The following is a 23848-nucleotide window of genomic DNA, read 5'->3' as shown; positions in this document are numbered from 1 at the left end:
TCTTGCTACACCCTCTGGACATCAAACCCATCTGAGCCAATGGCAACCTTGGATTTCAGGTTACATTTTTGGAAGGTTCTTTTTCAGTTACTACCTTCTGCCGGTTTCCTTCAACTCCAGTGAAAGTTTATTTATTTATTTATTTATTTATTTATTTATTTATTTATTTAGAGTATTTATATACCGCTCCCCATTGAAAAATTTCGGAGCTGTGTACAAGGTAAAAATGAAAATAAAAGCAGAATAAAACAGTTAAAACAAAATTTAAAAAGAAGCAAAAAACAACAACACAGAAACCCAAGGCTGCATGTTAAAGAAAGGCTTCTTGGAATAAAGATGTTTTCAGGAGGCACCGAAAGGAGTACAAGGTTGGAGCCTGCCTGACCTCCAGAGGCAGGGAATTTCACAGGAGGGGCGCCACCACGCTGAAGGCTCTTCCCCTGGTGGATTCCAATCAGAGGATGGATCTAGGTGGAACCACCAGGAGCAGGCCCTCAGATGACCTCAGTGACCGGGCAGGTTGGTAAGGGAGGTAAGGCAAGCTCTTGTTTTGCAAGGCTGCATTGGACAAATTTTGTAAGACTAAAATACCATTTTCCTGTTACGTTGTCATTAAATGAGGACAATCACTGTTGTCACAAACATGTGGTGTGGATTGTGAATGCTATTAAACTGCCCTACGAGTTGGAGGGCTTACAACTCAATCGTCTTGTAACACCCCATTCGGTACTCACTGCCTCAACATTGACAGTCTGAGGCAAGTGACTGTTGATCCTGGACTTATGTAGAGCGGCTACACTACTGTCTGGATGTTTGTACCAGGACAAACTGCAATTTCAGGCAAGCAGTTCTGTCTTCTGTCTTGAGATGGCACATTGAGCTGCACCTACCCTCCATCAGGGAGTAAGCTTGTTAATCGCCCATATGTGTGATGCACAGAGACCACGAAGAAGAAAGACAGGTTGCTTACCTGTAACTGTAGTTCTTCAAGTGGTCATCTGTGCATTCACACAACCCACCCACCGTCCCCACTTTGGTGTTGATATTAATGTGCCATCGATACCAAGTGTTTTCTCTCCTGGTTAAGAGGCCAGCAATTCGGTCTCAAGGAACTGAGAAGGGCGGGGACCCAGAGTCAATTGATGGTGGGGGGAGGGGTTCCCGCCAAAACTGTTTGCCTCAGCTATAGAAGTTTCCGAAACGAGCTCCGTGCAGGCACAGAGCCCCATATGTGTGAATGCACAGATGACCACTAGAAGAACTACAGTTACAGGTAAGCAACCTGTCTTTCCATCATCAATAGATGGATGGTGCCCAGATCATGAGAAGTAACAGTATTGTCCTATTCTGTTTTGGTCAGGATTCATCTGGATCCATTTCTGGGCGCTGCAGTTATATATATCAAGAAACTAGAATGTTTCCAGAGGAGGGTGATAAAGACATTGAGGGGTCTCAAGACCTATGAGGAAAGGTTGAAGGAGTTACTTCACTTCAGCCTGAGGAAGACAGGCTGAATTGGCTTTGACTGAAACCCAGAGCAGATACACCACCCCACTGGCATCAGCACCCCCCAATGCAACTCCCATCATTCCCACTCAATGGCAAACTCTTCCCATTCAACCAGATCCTGCACAGCACCCAGAGCTCCCTTTTTGTTGTTACACTCATTGTGCAGGACGCTCTGCCCAGCCAATGGTGGTGTTGGGCATCAGTTTCCTACTTCTGTGTGGACATCCTCTCCACCACAGGCAGCATGCTGAGTTTTGCTGCTTCTGCCAATGCATTTTATCTACTATGCCACAGGAACAGCATTTATAGCACCCATTCTGAATGGGACAAGTGTGGATGAATCGTTGCTTTTCTCATTAAAGTGGCGACTGTAAAAATATTGTCCAGTCCTATTACAAAGCTCACTATGTGCAGGATCCCATTTGACACTGTTGTTGTTTATTCGTTCAGTCATTTCAGACTCTTCGTGACTTCATGGACCAGCCCACGCCAGAGCTTTCTGCCAGCCATTGCCACCCCTAGCTCCCCCAAGGTCAAGTCTGTCCCCTCCAGAATATCATCCATCCATCTTGCCCTTGGTCGGCCCCTCTTCCTTTTGCCTTCCACTTTCCCTAGCATCAGCCTCTTCTCCAGGGTATCCTGTCTTCTCATTATGTGGCCAAAGTACTTCAGTTTTGCCTTTAATACCATTCCCTCAAGTGAGCAGTCTGGCTTTATTTCCTGGAGTATGGACTGGTTTGATCTTCTTGCAGTCCAAGGCACTCTCAGAATTTTCCTCCAACACCCCAGTTCAAAAGCGTCTATCTTCCTTCGCTCAGCCTTCCTTATGGTCCAGCTCTCGCAGCCATAGGTTACTACGGGGAATACCATTGCTTTAACAATGCGGACCTTTGTTGTCAGTGTGGTGTCTCTGCTCTTAACTATTTTATCAAGATTTGTCATTGCTCTCCTCCCAAGAAGTAAACGTCTTCTGATTTCCTGTCTGCAGTCAGCATCTGCAGTAATCTTTGCGCCCAGAAATACAAAGTCTGTCACTGCCTCCACGTTTTCTCCCTCTATTTGCCAGTTGTCAATCAAGCTGGTTGCCATAATCTTGGTTTTTTTGAGGTTTAACTGCAACCCAGCTTTTGCACTTTCTTCTTTCACCTTTGTCATAAGGCCCCTCAGCTCCTCCTCGCTTTCAGCCATCAAAGTGGTGTCATCTGCATATCTGAGGTTGTTAATGTTTCTTCCTGCAATTTTAACTCCAGCCTTGGATTCGTCAAGCCCAGCACGTCGCATGATGTGTTCTGCATACAAGTTAAATAGATAAGGTGAGAGTATACAGCCCTGCCGTACTCCTTTCCCAATCTTAAACCAGTCCGTTGTTCCGTGGTCTGTTCTTACCGTTGCTACTTGTTCGTTATACAGATTCCTCAGGAGGCGGACAAGATGACTTGGTATCCCCGTACCACCAAGAACTTGCCACAGTTTGTTATGATCCACACAGTCAAAGGCTTTAGAATAGTCAATAAAACAGAAATAGATGTTTTTCTGGAACTCCCTGGCTTTCTCCATTATCCATCGGATATTGGCAATTTGTAAATTGGTGTCAGGCCCGAGGGTCATTTACATTAATGCAATGTAATTTATATTAGCAGCAGCACTGAATAAGCAACTCACCATCTCTTAGCCGAGTCTTCCCCAATGTAGTGGTGCCTTCCTCATGGTTTTCACTGCAACTCTCATCAGCCCCAGCTAGAATGGCCAATGGTCAGGGATGATGGGAGCTGTAGTCCAAAACATCTGGAGGACACCAGATGGGGGAAAGCTCTTAGTCGAAGCTCATCTTGCAGAGTTGTTGCAAGCCTAACACAAAGGCATAATTCAACCCACTCTGAACTTCCTTGAACCTTCATTGGAAAAGACATCGAAAATTAGTTGTCAGTTCTTGTGCCATTTATATGTGCTTCAGCCAGCCTTGGGGTGCTGCAGGAAAGCAAGGCAGCTCTTGGACTGTTTTCATCTCAGCCTTAACCACACATCAGATAACTTGCATTCTTGAGGCAGGCACCCTGTTTCAAACAATGCTGTGGTAGAGGAATGCTTAAAGGTAAACTTGGAAATTTAAATTTGAAAGAGACTTTAACTGTCTTTTATGGATGTTTGAAGAAGCCTTCTGAAAAGAAAAGAATGCTCTTCATATTTGCCAAGAATATCAGATTCTGCTGATATATATATATTAGTTATTATTATTTATTACATTTATATACCACCCACAGCCGAAGCTCTCTGGGCAGTTTTAAGTGAACATTAAAAACAAATATACAAAATTTAAAACCATAAAAAGCATAAAATACAAACAAAAACAGACAATAGATATAGTTACATGAATGATGCATTTGAAGTGGCACTTTCTTCAGTGCATTTATTGATCATGAATGTTTATTTACTTAATCACTTTTTTGATTCCATTATCAGGTGAGCTTAAAGTTTTTCTATGTTTTGTTTTTGTTTTGCCTTTTTTCTGATAATTTTTTTTTTTTTTTGGTGATGTTTTGATGTGGCTTTCATGATATTTATGTCTGGTCACTTTCTGGATGTTTTAGGGTATTGCATTCATGATTCTTTTTCTTTTCTTGCTACTGTTTCAGTTGAGTCTTAATGTTGTAAATTACTGGATGAAACAATTCTACATATAAATAATATCAGCTGCTGTTGCATATTGTCAGTCTGGGAAATAGATTAAATCTTTACTCACAGACCTGCCCCCTTTATCTTTCTAAAAACTGCTTTTAGTTCCTCAACATTTATAGTACTTGAACTCAAGAATGCCAGCCATCCCTTTATTCTAGTTCAGTAATCCAGACTAGTAAAAAAGTTCAATAGAAAAGTAAGGACAGCACTTTGGAAAATAATTTATAAGGCCGATATCACTTCCAGCAGCAAAATAAGGCTTTAACTAGGGTGGGATGTGAAATGTATTCAGCATCTCAGCTGGACTAACATCGTAGTGACCTTCACATTGAATAGCATTTCTGGTAAACAGCTTTGCCTGGACACTGCAGTGCAACGTGATAAAAAGGCTGGACTGGGAACAAACACTCCTGTAGCAAATTTTGCCTACCACAGCTCATTGTGTTAATACCAGGAGATCATGAAGCATTCTTCAGTCTGTTACATCTTCATCAACGATCAGAGAAAAGTAATTGAACAGAAATCCATCCAAAATATTGAACTAAACTAACCAGTCAACTAACTGGCTGATTTAGCCTGACTAAAGTGCTGATTCACATTAGTCTTCTGAAACACCTACATATATACTAAAAAATATGTAAAAAACACACTACATGACTGATTATCAATGTTTTATTGTGTTTGATATGCCAACTATATTCTTTTATTATTAAGCACTCTTTTATTATTAAGTTATATGTCAAAATGTTATGGCTTATAGCTAAGAATTCCTAATTTAGCTGAAAAGTAACTGAGTTGTGGTATGCACTGTGGAGCAAGCTAACCATGATATATTAAAAGAACCACCAGCAAAAGCCTCACGACTACAAAGATAGAGGCCTAACTGAAAATAGCTTGTTTTATTCTCCCACTGTGGCTCATAGGTTTCTTGCATAATACCTTAACACCTACATGTTGTGCACCACTCTCCAAATACCCTTTTCAGGTGCAATTTGCCCTTCAAGAGTTATCAATACTTTTTTTGAAGGATTGTTTCTTCCTAATGTCCTCACTTTGTTGACTTGAAACGTTTACAAAATCATCCCTATGGGACGAATTGTGCCACACCTGATGCTCCTGGGTTCCCATCAGCTTGTCTCCAGAAATCAGTCTTAAAGGGCTCTCTTTAAATTTTATGGTTAAGTGCCACCAGTCTGGTTTCTCTGTAGTAGAAGAGGAGCCCATCTTTTTTATATAGACAGCTTGTCTGTCTCACACGATTGCCTGGTGCCTAACAAACCTAAGCTCTTCCTCCTAACACCACTGTCTCATTAAGACATTGACTGGATTCACACAACACACTAATCCACACTCTGTGGTTGAGTGCAGGTTGTTGTTGAACTGTGGATTGCTGTTGTACTCTGTGTTGTGTTGTCTGAACACAGAGCATTTTCCACAGGGTGGCTTGTTAACCTTGCAGTGTGGCTTATTTGCGTGAGGCAACTTTTGTGTAAGTCACACTGCCACTCAATCACCATACCTGCCACATACCCAACTCTGTTACTAATTATTGAAACTTACGCTACGACTCCAGTTCAGAGAATTATCCTTCGCCTGAGAGGATATTAATGCATCACCCAAGAAATGGATCTTCTGTAAGTAAACATTCCACTCTTTCTCAGAATTAGCAAAACTACATCCAATTAAATGTCAGGTTTCTAACAGTTATCCTCTCTCAAATTAAGACTCTTCACAGATGGGCAGTTCCACTTAAATGTTTAGTTATATGTAAAAACGTTATGGCTTATAGCTAGTGCGATAAGTTCCTAATTTATTTGAAAAGTGACTTGGTTGCAGGATGTACTGTGGAGCAAGCTGATCACCAGCAAAATCCTCACAACTACAAGAAGAGAGGCCTAACTGAAAATAGCTTGTTTTATCCCTTCTGATTTTCTATTTTTAACTGACTCTTAATATGATTCAAATAAAGGCTCCCTGCTTCTGATGGAAGTAGTCTTCCTCTTTCAGAAGGACACCTTCCTCTGGAAGAGAAGTTTTTTTTGCTAATTAAATGTTATTAAAAACTAAGCATATACATGCAACAAAATGTGTTTTTCTTCAAACCTAGGGGGTGGGGTCCAGAGTTGCTCCTCCATGAACAGAAGGGCCCCTTCCATTGGAGCAGGGAATTGGGATTCGATAGAGGCTTCCTCTAGACAAGGAAGGGGATGGGGAAGTGCTTTTTGCTGATTCCTCCTTCCTTCTGCAGCCCCCAATTTAATCTTACACCCTGTTCTAGACCCCCCCTAAACCCACTCCAAGCAGAATTTCAGGGGTTTTAGGGTTAGGGTTAGCAAAAAATGCTGCCCCACCCCCTTCCTCCAGAAATATCAGCCAGTTCAGTTCCACTCTGAAAACCATAGATCCAGCCCATTGTTCTTCAAAGCCTAATCACATGCAAATTTATGCAGATTTAATCCGCAAAAATGAAATTTATTAAATCACTTGACAACCCTACTTACTACCATGAGAAAATTTATAATATAGATATTTTAAATGGTTATTTTACAGGAAAACAACAATCCTTCACCTTTTTATATAACCAAGAACATTTGGTCATGTCATAGGAAATAAAACAAGAACATATACGTTTCAAATGTATCAGCTTTCTAGAGAAAGCATGTCATATTTTCTCTTATCAGGAAATATGAACTAAACAGTGCAATCCTATACATGTCTACACAGAAGCAAATGCCAATGAGTTCAGTCCCAGGTTAGTGTCGGTATAGGATTGCAGCTTGGGAGAGTAATCCTATGGCCTCCCTATGGGGGGCAGGGGCGGGCATAGGATTCTTCTGATTCCTGGATCCAAGGTCGGAGACAGCACTCTGACCTCGGACCCCAGGAGTCCAAGCTCTCTGCTCCTTCACAGTCAGTGTGCTGAGGATTGCATTGGCTCTCTCTCCATGGTCACAAAGGCAACCTGAAAGAGGACAGAAAGGGGATGTTCCCTCCTCCTCCTCCTCCCTCCCTTTCATCTTAGCTAGACAGGCAAAATGGTTCGTCTAGCTCAAATGCTGAGTGAGGGGAGCATGGGGGCGTGATTCTCTCCACCCACTCTGCATTGATTGGTCACAATAAACCTCTTGAATTTGGAGGCGTACGGCCATCTACGTAGGATTTTGCCCTAAATGAGTTTGAAAAGACTTTAATTTAGAATAGCACTAAGGAACTAAATTGGAAGGAGTTACCATTTATAAATTCAAGGGACCAATATATTCACCTGGCAGTAGAAGAGATTTAGGTGGAATTGTAATGTTTAGGGGAAAAGACCTACAATCTCTCCAATTTCTGAATGGCTTTCCAAGACTTGGAATGTTGTAATTATGTCAAAGTTTTCATATTATTATGCACAATCTTGTGATTGTTGAGCAACAGGTTAGTTCTGTTGAAAATTTGTCTTTGTTTTGGAAAGGCAAATTTGATAAAATGCAAGACCATGTGCTTTCTTTTCAACTATTTACTGATTGTAGGTTATATTTAGTAATCATGTATGTTTTCCTGAGTTTATATAAATAAGAAGTATTTACACCCGAAAGAAAAGGATGCAGTCATTGATGCAGAAGCATCGATAGCTACGCTGTTCGCCACTTTTTCCTTACAGAACGAGATGAATGCTATTTGAATGGCACAGCAGAGGAATAACCAGCTTTCAAAGTAGTAAAAAGAAAGAACTGAGTTTACAAAAGAAGCACAAGTGGCAGAGGAGACATTGCTGCTAGTGATGTCACTGGAACTATGTGATGAGTTTCTATCTATAGGGATGGAAGAATGTGTCCAGCTTGTTACTGCTCAGTTCCTCCTTTTCCGCTAAGTTCATTCCATCCCATTTTTGCATCTGCTGCCTTTTGTTTGTCTGCACAAAAAATTGTATGTATTTTATGCAAATTTTTGAAAATATACACATTGTGCAAAGGTATGCATTTTTCAAGCTATTTTTGTGCAGGTTTCGCCAAATACATACATTTTTATATGCACTCTTTCAAATGTACACATTTCTGTGTGCTCACCCCCGCCCCGCCCCCCCCCCCCCGCCCCCGCATGTATACAATTTTTGTGAATGTAAGAACCTAAGAAGAGCCCTGCTGGATCAGACCAAGGGTCCATCTAGTCCAGCACTCTGTTCACACAGTGGCCAAGGCAGGACATGGTGCAACAGCACCCTCCCCACCCATGTTCACCAGCAACTGGTGCACACAGGCTTTGCAAACTTTAGGAAAGTACAGATTTCAACGTCTGACTGCATTCCAACTTCAAATCTAGTAAATTTTCATTGAAATGCGAACAAAACAAATTTCTCTAGCCATGACATTTGCCAACCACAATCCACACAGCACTCACAACTGCAATTGTGCTAATTAAAGAGGAAAACACATTTGGTCTGGAAGAAGCATAAGGAAAATAAAATAAAATAACAATAATTTTATTTGTTACCCACCTCTCCCTTTGGATCGAGGCAGGGCACAACACAAATGCAACATCATACAACTAATTAAAACATTTAAAACCAATGCATCACTAATAGCAGCACATAATTAAAAGGCAAAATTAAAACTGAAACAGTACCTTTATGACAGATGGCTAGAATTCCCAAATGAGTAAAATCTGCACCTTTGTTGCATAAAAAGTGCTTATTTGAATAGAGCACTGAGATAAGCAATCTTTCATGTGCAGTTTTATTCATTTATACTGGAAAGCAAGAGACAAAAATGGTTTCCCCAGTACTGCTTTCTGCTGGTTTTCGTCAGAGTACTCCCCTAGGTAAAGCCATTGCTAAAGAGGCTCACTTCTTTTAGTACCTGTCACCCAAGAGATTACCACTTCATACGGCTACATGATGTGATTCAGGATAAAGATGTGCACTAGAATTGGATTATGCAACGATGTTTCACCAACAGTCCTAAAAATATTGCTTCTGAGCTGGCCTTGGGAGTTGGTAGTTAATAGTGTTTTTATGGTCAGTGTTTTTGATAAGATGGAAGCAGTTTAGTCGGAGTTCAAACATAGTCACATTAGAGCAGCCTTCTCCAATCTGGTTGCCTCCAGGTGGGAAGGACTACATCTTCCATAATCCTCACCCAGCATAGCTATTAGATGCTTGTTAATGAGATTAGTCAAATTAAGTACAGAACATCCCCCACACAGAAAGGTGTACATATATTTAAGACATGCTCCTTTATTGTTGCTGTTTACCAAGACTTTAAAATGTTAAGGGCTCTTAATATTGTTATGCCAGTGTATCTTAAGGTCATTAAAAAAAACCTTGAAAAATGTATTTGAATTTTTTAATTCATTTTTCCATTTCTGTTCAATAACATCAAAACCAAAGTTCGTGCAGAAACAACTGCATTTAGCCAAAATTACAGTTCAATCAAAACACACTATTTCAGGCTCTGCAAAACTGTTCCTTTAAATCCCATTGATTTCAATACTGTATTACCACTCTAAATTTTATGCACATATTTAAATGGCTGGTTGTTAAAGGTAGCGTGGTTGCTTTGGAGTGCTTCCCTGCACTCCAACAGGAAACTGAGGCTGCACAGTCGCAGTGCGTTGGTGGACGGGGCATCTAGCCACAGCTAAACACAGCTTGAGCCTTTGCGCTAACTGCTTCTCATGTTCTCTTGAGCATTGTCTCCCAGTCAAAGAGGGAAGAGAAAACCAATAGGGAATTAGAGGCCTATTTGGTTTAGCACTTCTGTTGTCACTTAAGCTCCTTCCAATTACGTTTCCGCTTGTCATTTTGTCTCCTTGCTCCTCGATCATTTATTCATTGTACTTGGCCAATTTTAATCTGGGTATAATGTTCATAGATTGGAGTTCTTGGAATAAAAGTTTACAGGCATATGGTATGCGCAGGGAAGACACATGACACGAAGACTTGCAGAAATGGCACCTAAAGAAAAGAAAAACGTCAGTGTACATTTCCATTTTTTTTTAAATAGACACATCCATTTATTTAGTACAATTTGATATATACAGTAAAAGCAACATTACTATACGATCAATACTGTAAATATAAAGTCAATCATAATAAAATCAGTCATGAAGCAAGAGATCAAAGCACAGAAGTTAAAAAAGCTTGGGAGAACAAAAAAGTATTTGAATGGAGCTGAGAAAGTAATACAGGGACTAGGCGAGTGTCTAGAGAAGGACTTCTGTAAAGTGGGACACCATCACCCCAAAGGACGTCTCTCCTGCCCCCCCCCCACCTGCCTCACTTTAGATGGTGGGGGCACCTGGACGATAGACTCTGCTGGCGACCTCAGTATATGGCCAGTATACAAATGTTCCCAAACAACAAAGGGATTTAAAAATCAACATCAACACTTTCAATTGTGTTTGGAAATGGTCAAGAACCCGATGCCTAAAGGTTGGATGCTCCAAAAGCAGGCGCAGTCCACAGGCTGAATTAGGCCCCAAAAAGTATTAATGCCCTTCTTATGCCAGCTATCTATAAGAACTTGCTACTCTGCCCAAAGGTGCAGCCTTGTGTTCACCTAGACTTGTGTATTGGTGCTTAGAATTAACATGGAAATCTATCCCCTATAGAGTTGCATCCAATGTATGGTAAAAGCAAGCAAATGGCTCCTATGGTAGACAATGTAGATGAAGGAGGTAATTATATTACTCCCATACAGTGGGAAGACTGATGGCCTATGGGACCAAGGAACATGATCAATTCTTACCCAATCAAGATCCCCACAATCCTTCCCCCCGCCCACCCCATTAACAGCAGTCCTCTTTCCACTTTAAATTCCTGCAAACAAGTGGTGCGTATGGAGCAAGATAAGGAAATATGCTCATACATCCTGTGCTTTTATAATCTTCACAACCACAGTCTGAGTCAGCGTACCTCCTCATAGGCCCATCTCTAAATCCACTTTTTAGAGATAGAAGGGCATGATAATTTATATCAACTAGAAACCTACTTGTTGGATCAGTTCAAATCAAGTTGTGAAATTCAACCCCCATCCCTCCCCAACAGAGGTTTGATTGTGAATATCCCCAAAACTTTTGTTCTCAGAGCAGATGGAATATTCATGGACATTCCGTGCTATCATACCAGCTCAACCAATCGTTGCCAAAGGCTTTACCACCACAAGCACATTACATTACATACATGGCTATATATTTTGATTTTTGATTATTACACAATTTGTATAAATGCAATTTGGGCATCAAATGTCTTCAGAATTTATTCTTCCGAGAAAAGACAACCAACCAACTAACCAAATGCATTCAAACCTTTAGTTTTTACTGGCCTAAAATCATATAACAGCACTCAAAAGTATTTCCACTTATAGGTAACATGAAATGGAGAGACAAGATGTAGCCAAAGGGTGATGTGTTGTCAAGGCTGCCTACAGGGTTGAGATGACCTTTGGCTCAGAGCCCTCTGGTGGATGGCCTCCTATGCTAGTCCCCCATTAGCCCTCCAATGACCAACAAACTTCCAACTTTAATCACCCACATGTTTAGTTTTCTTTTTTAAACAGTTTTTAATGCTTTCTGTGTGCATGTTCTGTGTTTTAGAATTTTAAATTTTGTATACTCGTTTTTATCTCAATTTTAGAATGTCCGTAAACCACCCAGAGAGCTCTGGCTATGGGGGCGATATAAGTGTAATAAATAAATAAATAATTTTTCACAATACCTTGGAGAGATACTAAGGCTAGATCTACACTACTGCTTTATAGAAGCACTGAAGCGCACTGATAACTGTTGTGGCACATTACACATCCCATATACCACTTCCATACTGTTATTTCCTGCTTTTTATTCCACGTTATCCAAAAAACCTCAACAAATGTCACTGTGTGTCCTATGAGGTGTAAATGCACAAGAAAGATATAGCGTGTAGGATTGTAATAATTTGACTCACAGTGTAGATCTGGCCTACGTCGGAGCCTCTCTGGAGCATTGTAGGAAATTTAAATAGTGGCTCCAATTTGCCCCAGCACTTATTGGAGCACCAGAAAAAGTGGTTCTGGGGCAGAAAGCAGCAGTAAACCTTGTCAGGGCTCTGGAGCTATAGCAGCTATATGGTTTTGCGTATTGAGAAACTGGGAACAATTATGCCATCAACGAGACAATCAGTATTTTTAGCAGTAGTCCTCTAAAACAGCCTTCCCCAACCTGGTGTCCTCCAGATGCGTTAGACTGAAGCTCCCATCATCCCTGGCCAACACAAACTGATGGATGGGGATGTTGGGAATTGCAGTCCAAACACATCTGGGGGGAGTGCAGGTTAGGGGAGGCTGGCATAACATTTCGCCCTGACCTTTGCTAGATTTATTTCAAACACAAAATCCGTGTGGTACTGGGCTAATCCTAATCTACACAGAAGGACCACATTGTATGATGCACCTTTCTCTTCCCCCATCCCACTTCCACTGCGGAAAGTGTTAAAATGCTAACTGATGTGCTGACACACTAGTGGCTCCCTTAGCTGCTATGTGAGCCTCTGTTGCAGCCCTGCATTACCAAGGAAACCCTCAGTCAGTGGCACAGCAATGTTAATTGTGGTATTCCAATTTAGGGGTGAAGAATGAGATTCCCCCTCAATCTAATTTGTGAGCTGAATGAATGGCCTAACCTGTACTTGCTGAAGCAGAGAGAAAAGACAACAATACATTAAAAACATACACGTACAACTACAATTAACAGGTTTTCCTAAGAATGCCTGTCCAACACAAGGAAGAGCCCACTAATTCAGCTACCAATGGTTTCACTATGACTGACAGCATCCGTTTTTAGGGACTATTTCAAAAAGAAGTTTTAAGGAGGAGGCACGTGGGGCTGTTTGGATGTTACTCCTCAACCTGCGCAGGGAGATCAGGATCTCTGCCCCATAGTAATCCAGCATCACTCGTATTGCCTAGCCAAAAAGGGACTCATGGCACATTGGGAAGGGATGACACGAAGTGGTAACCTGAAAAGGAGTCCTAGTAAGAGAGTTACTTGGAGGTATGAGGACAGCAGATCTTTTCCACTTAGTGGGTAGCAATGCTTTCAAAAACAAGACAAGCATAAACTGTAATATAAAAACGGCTGACTCCACCACCTCGCATATAGTTAAATCCAGCGCTTTGTTGTATCTTCAAACTACGCACAAACCCAAATGTGTAGAGGAAAGGGGTCTGCTAATGGGAGAGTAAGACTATCAATAGCTATTAATCATATTGGCTATCAGAGCAGTACACCAGGGTGCTGGGGAACATGAATGGGAGGGTGCTATTGCACTCATATCCAATTTGTCTACTGTGCGAACCCAACGCAGGACTAAATGGACCCTCAGTCTGATCCAGCCCGGCTCTTCTAATGTCCTTATGTCTTTCTACATGTCTCCTGCTGCAAAGAAACAGGAATAGGGATGCTCTCTTGGGGCCCACACTGTTTATCCCGGACCCCATCTTCCTTTATTGTTACTTATGTGCGTGATATTTACAGAGTATAAGATGACAGGTCCCTGCTCCAAAGGGCTTGTAGTCTGAAATTCCACACAGAGGAGATACAAGGAGGAAATGGAAATGGAGGCAGGGGTCAACAAAGGAAGAATGCGTGTATTTCAGTAAACATATTTAAGTTTGGTTGTGATAGGATTTGGGGACTAGGGGCTTATGCCAAAGGCTTCATAGAAAGCCAGATGTTTCAGAGATCTATGCAGCAAGAATTCCACTTAACTCAATATGTTAGAATTCTGCTGTATTTATTGCCATGGGATCTGCACCCATTAAACAGACAGGCTCTCTCCTGAGCCTCAGATGGAGGTGCTCTAAATAACTGGGCCATTCAGGGCTTATCTATGGCTTGCTCTCTTACTCCAGGAGTATTCTTTGGGAAAGCAACATAGCTAGGAGAATAGGTACAGCCATTGGTAGCAACATGTCCTTGCTGAGTACTTGAAATTTTGGAGTAAGGCAAGATGTAGTTGCCTAATATGCATTGCCCTGCTGCTGCACCCTTCCTTGGAGGATCCCTGTCCAGGTGCCACCAAGGTCACCATTCATTGTTAAATCACACTAGAAATGCTATCTGATTTATAATTCTTGTTCATACATCCAAATTAGATAGACACCTTTCCTTTCAGTCTTCCACGTAGTTTTAGATCAATGTGCTGCAACAAGCTTGTTTATATAGCAACTCCTCACTAAAGCTGGAATTACAGGCAAAGACCATTTCAGAGGTCTGGAGCTGCTCTAATTGCCTAGTTTCTATTGTGTTGCTCATTAAAGGGCTGCTTGGCTCCCACTATTGACCGACAGAGCACATAATCACCTAATAACTGGATAAGAAACCCAATTACAGGTTATGCTTCCACATCAGACGTTGTACAACCAGAATTACACCCCTTAAACACCTTTACAGCATTTATGTAGTGTAACTCAGAGTTAATACAAGTTTTGTGAAAGTTCTACAAACTCAATTACAAGATGTCATTCTCCAGATTTCTCCCCACTTAAACTGCAGTCTTCTCTTGTACTAAGTGACCATAACTTAGTACAAGACCCTCTCAAACACCTGTGCTTGCTGATAAAAGAATCCCTACTGTACATAATGCTAAACTTTATTGTAAGGTATTATTATTATTATTATTATTATTTATTTATATAGCACCATCAATGTACATGGTGCTGTACAGATAACACAGTACATAGCAAGACCCTGCCGCATAGGCTTACAATCTAATAAGTTGTAGTAAACAATAAAGAGGGAAGGAGAATGCAAACAGGCACAGGGAAGTGTAAACAGGCACCGGGTAGGGTAAAGCTAACAGTATAGAGTCAGAACAAACTCAATATTTGAAGGCTATAGGGAAAAGAAAAGTTTTTAGCTGAGTTTTAAAAGCAGTGATTGAGTTTGTAGTTCTCAAGTGTTCTGGAAGAGCGTTCCAGGCGTAAGGGGCAGCAGAAGAAAAAGGACGAAGCCGAGTAAGGGAAGTGGAGGTCCTTGGGCAGGCGAGAAGCATGGCATCAGAGGAGCGTGGTCCTCCAGATTTTTTGGCCTACAATTCCAATCATTCCTCACAATTGGCCATGCTGGCTAGGGCTAATGGAAGTGGCAGGTCAAAACATTTGGACCGCAACAAGTTGCCGAGCCCTGCTTTATGGTTCCTACATCCATCCACATGCAATTATTTACTATATATACCAAGGCGGGGGAAAAATGAAAGCCAAAGTTGAAGAGCTTAGGTTTCATAAAAGAACTAAACGATGTTCAAATGTTCACTGTTCCAAGAAGAAGGAGAAAGGCATGTTTGCATTAAGTTAAACCTTAATTTGCGTATAAAGCACATGGGCATATTATTTTCTTTGTATGAAATGTGGGCTGTCAGGATGGGAATTGGGGATGGTACAGAATGCCTAAAACCACTGATAATAGTTTTCTTCTGATCTACATTTCCCGAAAGGCAATTCCAGCCTTGGAAACTACACAGCCCCTACGGAAAGAAGTAAAAAATACATGGATATTTTTCTATCAAAGTGAAAGTAGTCATTGGGGTTTTCCCTTCAACTACCTTACTCACAATTCAGGAGTATCTTCATATCAGATCCCTTTGTTCTTAATCTGCTACCTTATCTATTCTGCTCCTTTCAGCTATCCCTGGCCTCTTAACATCCCTACGACCCCGTTCAGACGACATGCTAACCCACGGTGGTTAAGCATTTTGAGCTAAACATTATGGCTTAATGTGTCGTGTGAACCATGGTGGCTACATAAACATGGTTTAAACGTGCTCACTAACCATTTGTTGAAAAAGGATAGTAGCCTAGCCATAGCTTAGTGTGTCATCTGAACAGAGTCTATCCCTCTTGCTTTTTTTCAACTTAGCTTCCCCCAAACCACTGCTTCTGTTCTTGTTTTTCCTTAGCCACGTGTATGGTCCCCACCCACCCAGTCAAAGTGACTTTTCATAACCCTAACAGAAAATGCACTCCTTGACAACATTCCCCCTCAGCAGTTAGAATCTTCAGAGACATTTCACATCCAATAGCTTGTACGGGGCTTGCAATCAACAGATAAAAGATAGCCATAATGTGTTTATGGCTGTGCAAGCCATGAATACTTTTCTCCTTGTGTCCTGGGGAAGAAGAAAAGATGGAAGAATTCTCTGGATAAAAAGGAAAAGCACTGCAAACAGGTAAAGCCAGTAAGGACAACTGGATTCTCCAACCTAAATTTGGAGAAAGAAAAAAGTCCCTGCCTCCCTTCAAAGCTCTGCGATATCCCCCTTTCTTTACTTTTACTCTGCAAGAGTCCAAACAACTGAACAAAAGGTACAGTGCCATGAAGTTCTTTTGCCAGCCTTTTCAGTGTGGTCTAATTTGGGTCTTAGATGAGAAAAGGACATTGACACAGCTGGTCTTCTCTCTTCTGAAAACACTGTGATAAGTCAGCCATTTGTAACATGGGTGATACACGCAATCACATCTTTGTCTCAATTCCTGCACTCGGCTGATGAACCCTTTTTGTTTGTCTAAGTTTAGACAGTGGGATGGTGTTTTTTTTTAAGCTAAAGGGTTGGAAGATCTCCAGAACAGTAGATAATCTTCTGCCAAAAACACAGAGGAGACTCCAGTTGCCTTTTAAATGATTTTTGTCCTGTAAAGACATAATCCAACAGCTCTACAGGCACTACAAAAACTTGACTAAAGCCCTGAGTAGGACTTAAAATAATCTTTGAGGTTTGCTTTGTAACAAAAACATAGACATCACATCAATACTGAAGATGGTTTTTTTTTTTAAAAAAAGGACATTGTAAAGAGATTTCCTTTTTCCTGTTTGGCATTAAGGTACCCTCTATGATGTAGATCAAAATGCAAGAATAAAATATTTTATTTATTTATTTATATCAGCGGGATCTCCTATATCATTGGGATCTCAGACGGCGTACAGATAAAATCAATTCAAACAGTACGAAACAATAAATAATATACACAGCTAAAAATGTATTAAACCATTAACAAACAATATAAAAACAACATAAACAATTAAAACTATGTGCAGCTTTTAGGCAAATTTAGCCCTCAAAGGCTTTGATAAAAAGCTACATTTTAACTTGACACCGAAACGAAGTCAGCGTTGGCACCAGTCGGGCCCCCAAGGGGAGGGCATTCCCCATCCGGGGTGCCACAACAGAGAAAACCCTCTTCATGTCCCATCATAATGTATGTCTTGCATTGGTAGCTTGCAGAAGAGGGCTCCTCCAACAGATCTCAAACCTTGGGCAGGCATATATAGGGAGAGGCAGTCCCTCAAGTATCAAGGTCCCAAGCCATTTAGGGTTTTAAATGTCATTGCCCACACCTTGAATTCCGACCTCGAATTGAACTCCAAAGCACCATGGAATGAATTAGCCATTCATATAATTATATAATTATATGTTGTATTTTTTGTCAACAAAAAGCTTCAATTTATGCAAAAAAACAAAGACCACAACCAGCCAACCACTCACGGAAACATAATAACAATTTAAAAAGTCATCTACTTACCAGCCAGAATAGCCTAGCAATCCACACTGGCCACACACGTCCACTTCGAATGCATCACTTGAAATCATAAGTCTCTCCAACAAGAGCATACTGGCTCCATAGCCTATCAGGCAATCTCGTTCCATTTCTCCCAGTCGTAAGCCTCCATCACGGGACCGGCCTTCCGTGGGCTGCCTTTGAAATAAACATGTAGAATTGCACCATTGAAATGGAAAATGTTTTTTCTCCCCAGAACCACATCAGAGTGTTGTAAAGTGTTTAACTCCAGGTGTGCCTGCCCCTGAAAATCTATACTCCTGCCTTTCCCCAAGTTGATGCCCTCCAGATGTTTTGGACCAACCCACATCCGTTCCAGCCAGCAAGGGCTCAGGTCAGGAATGCTGGGAGTTGTACTCTAAAACATCTGGATGGCACCAGATTTGGGAAGGCTGTTATACACCAACCCAAACTCAAGAAGAGAGAAAGGGAATGTATGGCCCTCCAGATGTTGTTTGGCTGCAACTCCCAAAATCCCTCACCTGAACCCCTAGGGAAAATGGCCCAGAGCTGACAGCAGTTGAGGTCCAACATCTGGAGGACCACCTATTCCCTACATCTGGTCTAGAGTCTAAATAAGTCTAATTCTTACAAAAGCAATGTAAGTTCCAGTTAAGCATGCAGATATCCCCAAATGATCCTCAGAGAATGAGGCTGGCCTAAGAAAAGGCACATGCAGTTGTAAGGGGAGGCTTGCATTACTCCCTGGTCCTCATTCACTACATTTGCAAAGGGGGGCTGGGGAGGAAGAAAAGGAGAAATAGCAAGGGAAGAGGCCCTGATTAAGCCTGAAGGCTCTCCGTTTACTGTGTGGATTACTGGAATAATAGGAGAGTTCCCTAACTTTTGCAAGAGCTCCTAATGAGCCCTGAAAGCACAGCAAGGCCCCACAAGGCCCTGCTTCCTCAATTTCAATTTGGTCCACTCATCCTGGGTCCTGCACAAGGAGACGTGCTGCCAACTGAACAACCTTTGTTTTGACTAATCAACATTTGGAGAGGCCTGCAGCTTTTTCCTTCTTCACATCAGAAGGCCTAGGATGACAAAGTCTGAGAACCAACCAAGTTATACTAATCAAGAAAACTATATTTACTGGGGTTTCAGAGAGACAGAGATAATGCAAAACCCACAAAATTAAGAAGCCATACTTTAAACAAAACTCGCTAGCTGAATTTGGACATTACACTAAACCATGGTTTAGCAAGATGCTAATGAGCCTTGACTCCCCATTCCCCCACCCTGGTCTGTGCATTTCTCTTCCCTGCCATGTGGGACGAGGACTTTGGCAGCTTTTGCTTCTGCTTTTTATCAACCGTAACTTGCTGTATTTTCTGAATCCAGAACGGTGGTTAATCTAATACTTATGGTTACTTTAAACAAGCCTGCTTCATAAATTATGGCTAGAAGCTGGCTTGTTTGAAACTAATCATAGTTAACCACAGTTTGCTGGGTTCAGATGACATGGCAAGCTGTAGTTACTCAAAAGCAAAAGCTTCTGAACTATTCCTCAAGGCACCAGAGCAGGCAAGAAGGTGGGGGGAGCACATAAGGCTAATGTTAGAGATGAGGCTAACATTTTGCTAAACTATAGTTTGGCATGATGTCTGAATACAACTATTAAGTGCAGGCTTGAGAGAACGTAGTCCTGAAAATTGTGTTGTGAAGAAATGGTTGACATTCATCACGTTTTAGAATGATAAGTCTTGAGTTCACATTAAACCTTATTCACAGTTTACATTGATTTCACTCTCCAATTAATATGGGTAAATAAGTGGTGACTCCACTTGATGTTTTTGAACAAATGGATTATCTGTACAAAAACAAAAACCATAAAATGGTGAGATGGTGAAAAGAAAAGGCAAAAAGCGCATTTTAGTGGGGGAAGTGAGCTTTGTATTCCATGTTAGATTTCTGAAAGAGAAATAATGGAATGTTTCACATCAATGTTCCCATCCAAGACACATTTCCTTTGAAGTAAGTTGGCTAGATTTTGATAGAGTTAACTTTCAAGTAAACATGATTAAAATGGGAGCTTTGTTTTCATTTCTAGTTTATGATCCAGTTATAATTTGTATGTGTCAAGTGCCTTTCTTTTAAGTAACCATGGCGGGGGGGGGGGTTACTTCTTTTGGAGGGGCTTCCCCACCCCCTGCCTCTGTGGATTACAATGGATAGCAGTGCCATGCAGTTCTTCCTTCCCTGCTTATCTAGTCTTCTTAGGAAATATTAACTAGGTGTGCACTATTCAATCTTTCATGAGTACTGGTGTGCAGTGTACTATATATAGATATATTTATGCTTTCTTAGGTGTTCCACATATTTTAAAAGTAACTTGGAATGCTTTCTTACAGCTAAAAGAATACCAAACTGTTGCCCCATGGCCTCAAAATATCTGCTTGCATCTTTCTAGCTTTGGTTAGAATCGGAGACTGTTTGGATTCTATGCAAAACAGCTCTGAAGGCCAGGCCTGACTCAACAGCTGTCTTCCACATATTGCACGCTTGTGTCCCTGCTTTTGCCATACCTGGTAAGGACTGCTCTGGGTCCCCGAGCTCTCGCATGCATCTTATCCAGCACCATGTGTTTCAGCTTCTGATAATACACAGGCCCAAAATAGATATAGGCTTCTAAGGGCTCCCTGAGAAGGAAGAAAGTCAAAGTTGTGTCTTTCAGGTAAGTCGTAGAAATAGCCAAATAAACCTAGAGTCCTGTGGCACCTAGAGTCCGTGGCCAAATTAAAGACCACCTTGAAAGTTACTGATCTAACACAGAAATAAAATGCTGAAGAGCTTCACATAGAGTTTCGTCTGTAGTTAAGATTTCAAGTCATGGGAGTGTTTCCACAAGGCATCCCCTTAAGTCAGTTCCATTTTATAAGCTGATATATGCTGCGCTACTCTTGAATTCTTCGGAGGTATGCTCATAAAATCATTTCCATGCTACAATTTTCCTTACAGGAGTGACTTACAACAGCATTCCTGGGACTAAAAACTATAATGGGAAAGACAGAAGGGAAGCAGCTTTAGACAACTTAACATATGAAGACAAATTAGAGGTTTTTGAAAAGTGTGTTGGTAGACAAGAGAAAACATTTCATATCCTGACGTGTTTCTCCAAAAGAGTCATACTGCCAAAAGTTTTTCAGACTGCACTAATTTCTCCCCCCTTATCCTTAATCTGGACAGCAAACCAGATTTAGGAAGAGAAGAAAAAAAAGTTAATTCCTGAAAGAGGATAAATCAACAGATGGAAATTGTTAGTGGACCAGAATATGTTGGGGTGCGGGGAATGTAGAGTGGGAAATAGGAAGTAGAAAGGTAGGATTAAGATGCATTTTAAAAAAGCAGACATGTTGGGCCATATGGCCTTGTCCTGTTCCTAAGCCATCTCATATTCCTTTGAACTCCACATCTCTGAAGGCAGTCTAATCAACACAGCAGGAAGTTAACAGATCAGCCAACTATGCCAGACTGACTCCACAATCGGCAAAAGCCGCTCACTGAAACTTCCAATTGACAAGCACCTGCCTCCAATACTACATTTTATGCTACTGCATTCAATTCAAGGCTGCTGATTTTATTCCAAGAGCAAACAAAACTTCTTCCCAAACTGCTTACAACGGCATCAGCATCATCACTATTGTTGTTTTTGTTACTTAAACACACTGCAAGGGCAAGCTGGGTTTTAAATTTCATTTCATGCTTTAGGTAGCAATTGACATTAAAGTTATGAACATGTGGATTAATGGTTCTATTATGTATTAAAATCAAAACAAAAAGATGCATCAAAACCCGGAAAATGCATGCCCATCCCAATCGCTTGCAGGAGATTCTCACCCAGTAATGCCAGATGTTACATAGTCCTTCCCCAAGTAGTTATAGCCATAACGAATGAGATCTTCACACACATCCTTAACTTTACTGCCCCCAAATGCTGTTCCGTAGTGAAATCTGCCGTCTAGGACACCAGCTTTTCCTGCCAGGAGTTCAATTAGCTTTCCCACCTGTGCAACAGAAAACAGAGACACCTCTCAAAATATTTTAGTCCCCGGGAGACTACTTCTCTCTACATCTGCCTAAAGTGCAAACAGAAGGAACTGGGGGAGAAATGATGAGGATAAGCAAAACTATGTGGGCAAAGGATGGTGTCCAAAAGAATCCAGACACTAGCCCCATATATCCAAGGGGATTTTGGCTTGTATTTTTCGAACAGTAGCCCTCCCCTCTGCAGATTGCAACAGCAGTTTGTGATATAGCAGGGGAGGCTGCTTTTCAAAGAAAAAAATGCTCTACCAGACGAGTCTAAGCCTTTGGGCATACCTAAAATCGGTCTTTGGATCTCAGGAAGAAATCTCAAGTTGGCCACTATCATGATTACTGTCTGCAGGCCAAGCTGATCTATCCTTCTTTTGCTACCTTGCACCTCCACCCATTATTCCTGTGCAACCTTGTCCATCCTTGCTGGAACAGACAGTAATCGCATATCCAGGCAAACCTCTTTTCCAGACAATTATTGGTACTTTTGGAGTTGCTTGGGCTGCTATCTTCTGTGATTCAGTGGTAAGAGCACCTGCTTTGCATGAAGAAGGGCCCAGGTTCAATCCCCGGCATCTCCATGTAGGGTTGGAAAAATTCCTGCCTGAAACCCCGGAGAGCCTCTGCCAGTCAGTGTTGAGAATATTGGGCTAAATGGACCAACGGCAGGACTTGGTAGTCAGAGTTCCATAATTATCTTCATGGGCACGGCTTCTCATGTTGTGTGAACCCAGAGAGGTTGGCTTGTTGGGGTGGGTAACAAGCCACCCGCACTGGGTTCGCACAACATGAGAAGCCATTCCAGCAAGGGTAATTATGCAAATCCATCCGGCACGGTGGCTTTTAAACCACACTGCGATCGTGTGAACAGGTTCCTTATAAATGAGCTTCCTGTGTTCAGTTTCACATATCATCACAATGGGGTTGTGCAAGTGTTCTGCTTCAGCATAATGGGAATATGGAACTTGGCGTTATCTCCATGAAGATTTAAAAACACAAATGAACTGAACCCAAACCACAAACTAGAGTTGTTCTAGAACAGCCTTATATAACCCAGTGCCCTCAGATGTGTCAGACTAGACATCCCATCAGCAACAGCTAGCATCTCCAAATCTGGAGGGCATCAGGTTGGGCAAGGCAGATCTAGAGAGTGTAGACAATAAGCTAGAGGGTGGAGACTGGTGGTTCTGATGCCAGTGGGACAGTGGATCCATCCAGGTTTCAGTCAGAACTCTAAAGGAGGTATCCAAGAACCCTGGATAGCTTCTTTACAGTTCTGACTGAGCCCCGGAACGGATTCACCACCCCATTGATATCTGAGCCACCAGCTTCCACTGACAATAACAAACCTGGGAACAACTATTTCCAGGTTTGTTATTGTCAAACCTGCCAATGGAAATGAGGCAGGTGGCTACCAGGAGGGCCTTCTCTGCTGTGGCACCCCGGCTGTGGAATGAGCTCCCTAAGGAGGTTCGCTTGGCACCTACATTATATGCTTTTAGATGCCAGGTGAAGACCTTTTTATTCTCCCAGCATTTTAATAGTCTATAAATAAATTTTAACTTGGTGTTTTAAATTTGTAATTTTGCATTGCTGCTCTTTTTATCTGGTTGAGCTTTTATATTGTATTTTATATTACGGTTTTATACTGTTGTTTTATACTTTGAATGGTTTTAATTTTTGTGAACCGCCCAGAGAGCTCCAGCTATTGGGCAGTATAGAAATGTAATAAATAAATAAATAAATAATTTTGACATAAAGCCATTGCCTGCTATTTATTTATTTTTTAATTTTTTTATAGGCTCAGGCTTCACTTTATCATTCAGCAGCAGGTAGAAGACAGTGAACATACAGAAAGGCTTTGTTAATCAATACCTAGCAAGTGTATCTCTGGTCATGCTGGCCATTTCTAAGGGAAACACTAAGCTTTCCCCATCAGAATAATTGACCGCTGCATTAGGAAGATGTACATTAAAGACAGCCATGAATATCTGGGTCCCGAAGAATATAACACATAAAGTAGGCATGGGATGCATTATTGGACCACCCAACTTCTG

General features: G+C 41.4%; 1 protein-coding gene across 3 annotated transcripts in view; it reads right to left on the bottom strand.

The window, feature by feature from the left end:
• Positions 1 to 9495: 9495 nt before the first annotated feature.
• The window catches only part of POLR3B (RNA polymerase III subunit B), a 78637-nt gene continuing 64284 nt past the window's right edge, over positions 9496 to 23848 (bottom strand). The window contains exons 25-28 of one of the 3 annotated variants that reach the window (XM_063133419.1): positions 21594 to 21760; positions 20282 to 20395; positions 17721 to 17894; positions 9496 to 10120 (exon numbers count right to left, since the gene is read on the bottom strand). In XM_063133419.1, the coding sequence (XP_062989489.1) occupies positions 9991 to 10120; positions 17721 to 17894; positions 20282 to 20395; positions 21594 to 21760 (585 nt within the window). In that variant the 3' untranslated portion in view covers positions 9496 to 9990. Of the gene's footprint in view, positions 10121 to 17720; positions 17895 to 20281; positions 20396 to 21593; positions 21761 to 23848 lie in introns of those variants that run through there. The other 2 variants (XM_063133420.1, XM_063133421.1) reach the window with 2 other exon arrangements.

The sequence above is a fragment of the Elgaria multicarinata genome, chromosome 9, assembly GCF_023053635.1.
Source record: "Elgaria multicarinata webbii isolate HBS135686 ecotype San Diego chromosome 9, rElgMul1.1.pri, whole genome shotgun sequence".
In the NCBI taxonomy this organism is placed as follows: Eukaryota; Metazoa; Chordata; class Lepidosauria; order Squamata; family Anguidae; genus Elgaria; species Elgaria multicarinata.
The sequence above is the reverse complement of the archived record's forward strand: the minus strand, read 5'-3'. Positions and strand labels throughout refer to the sequence as shown.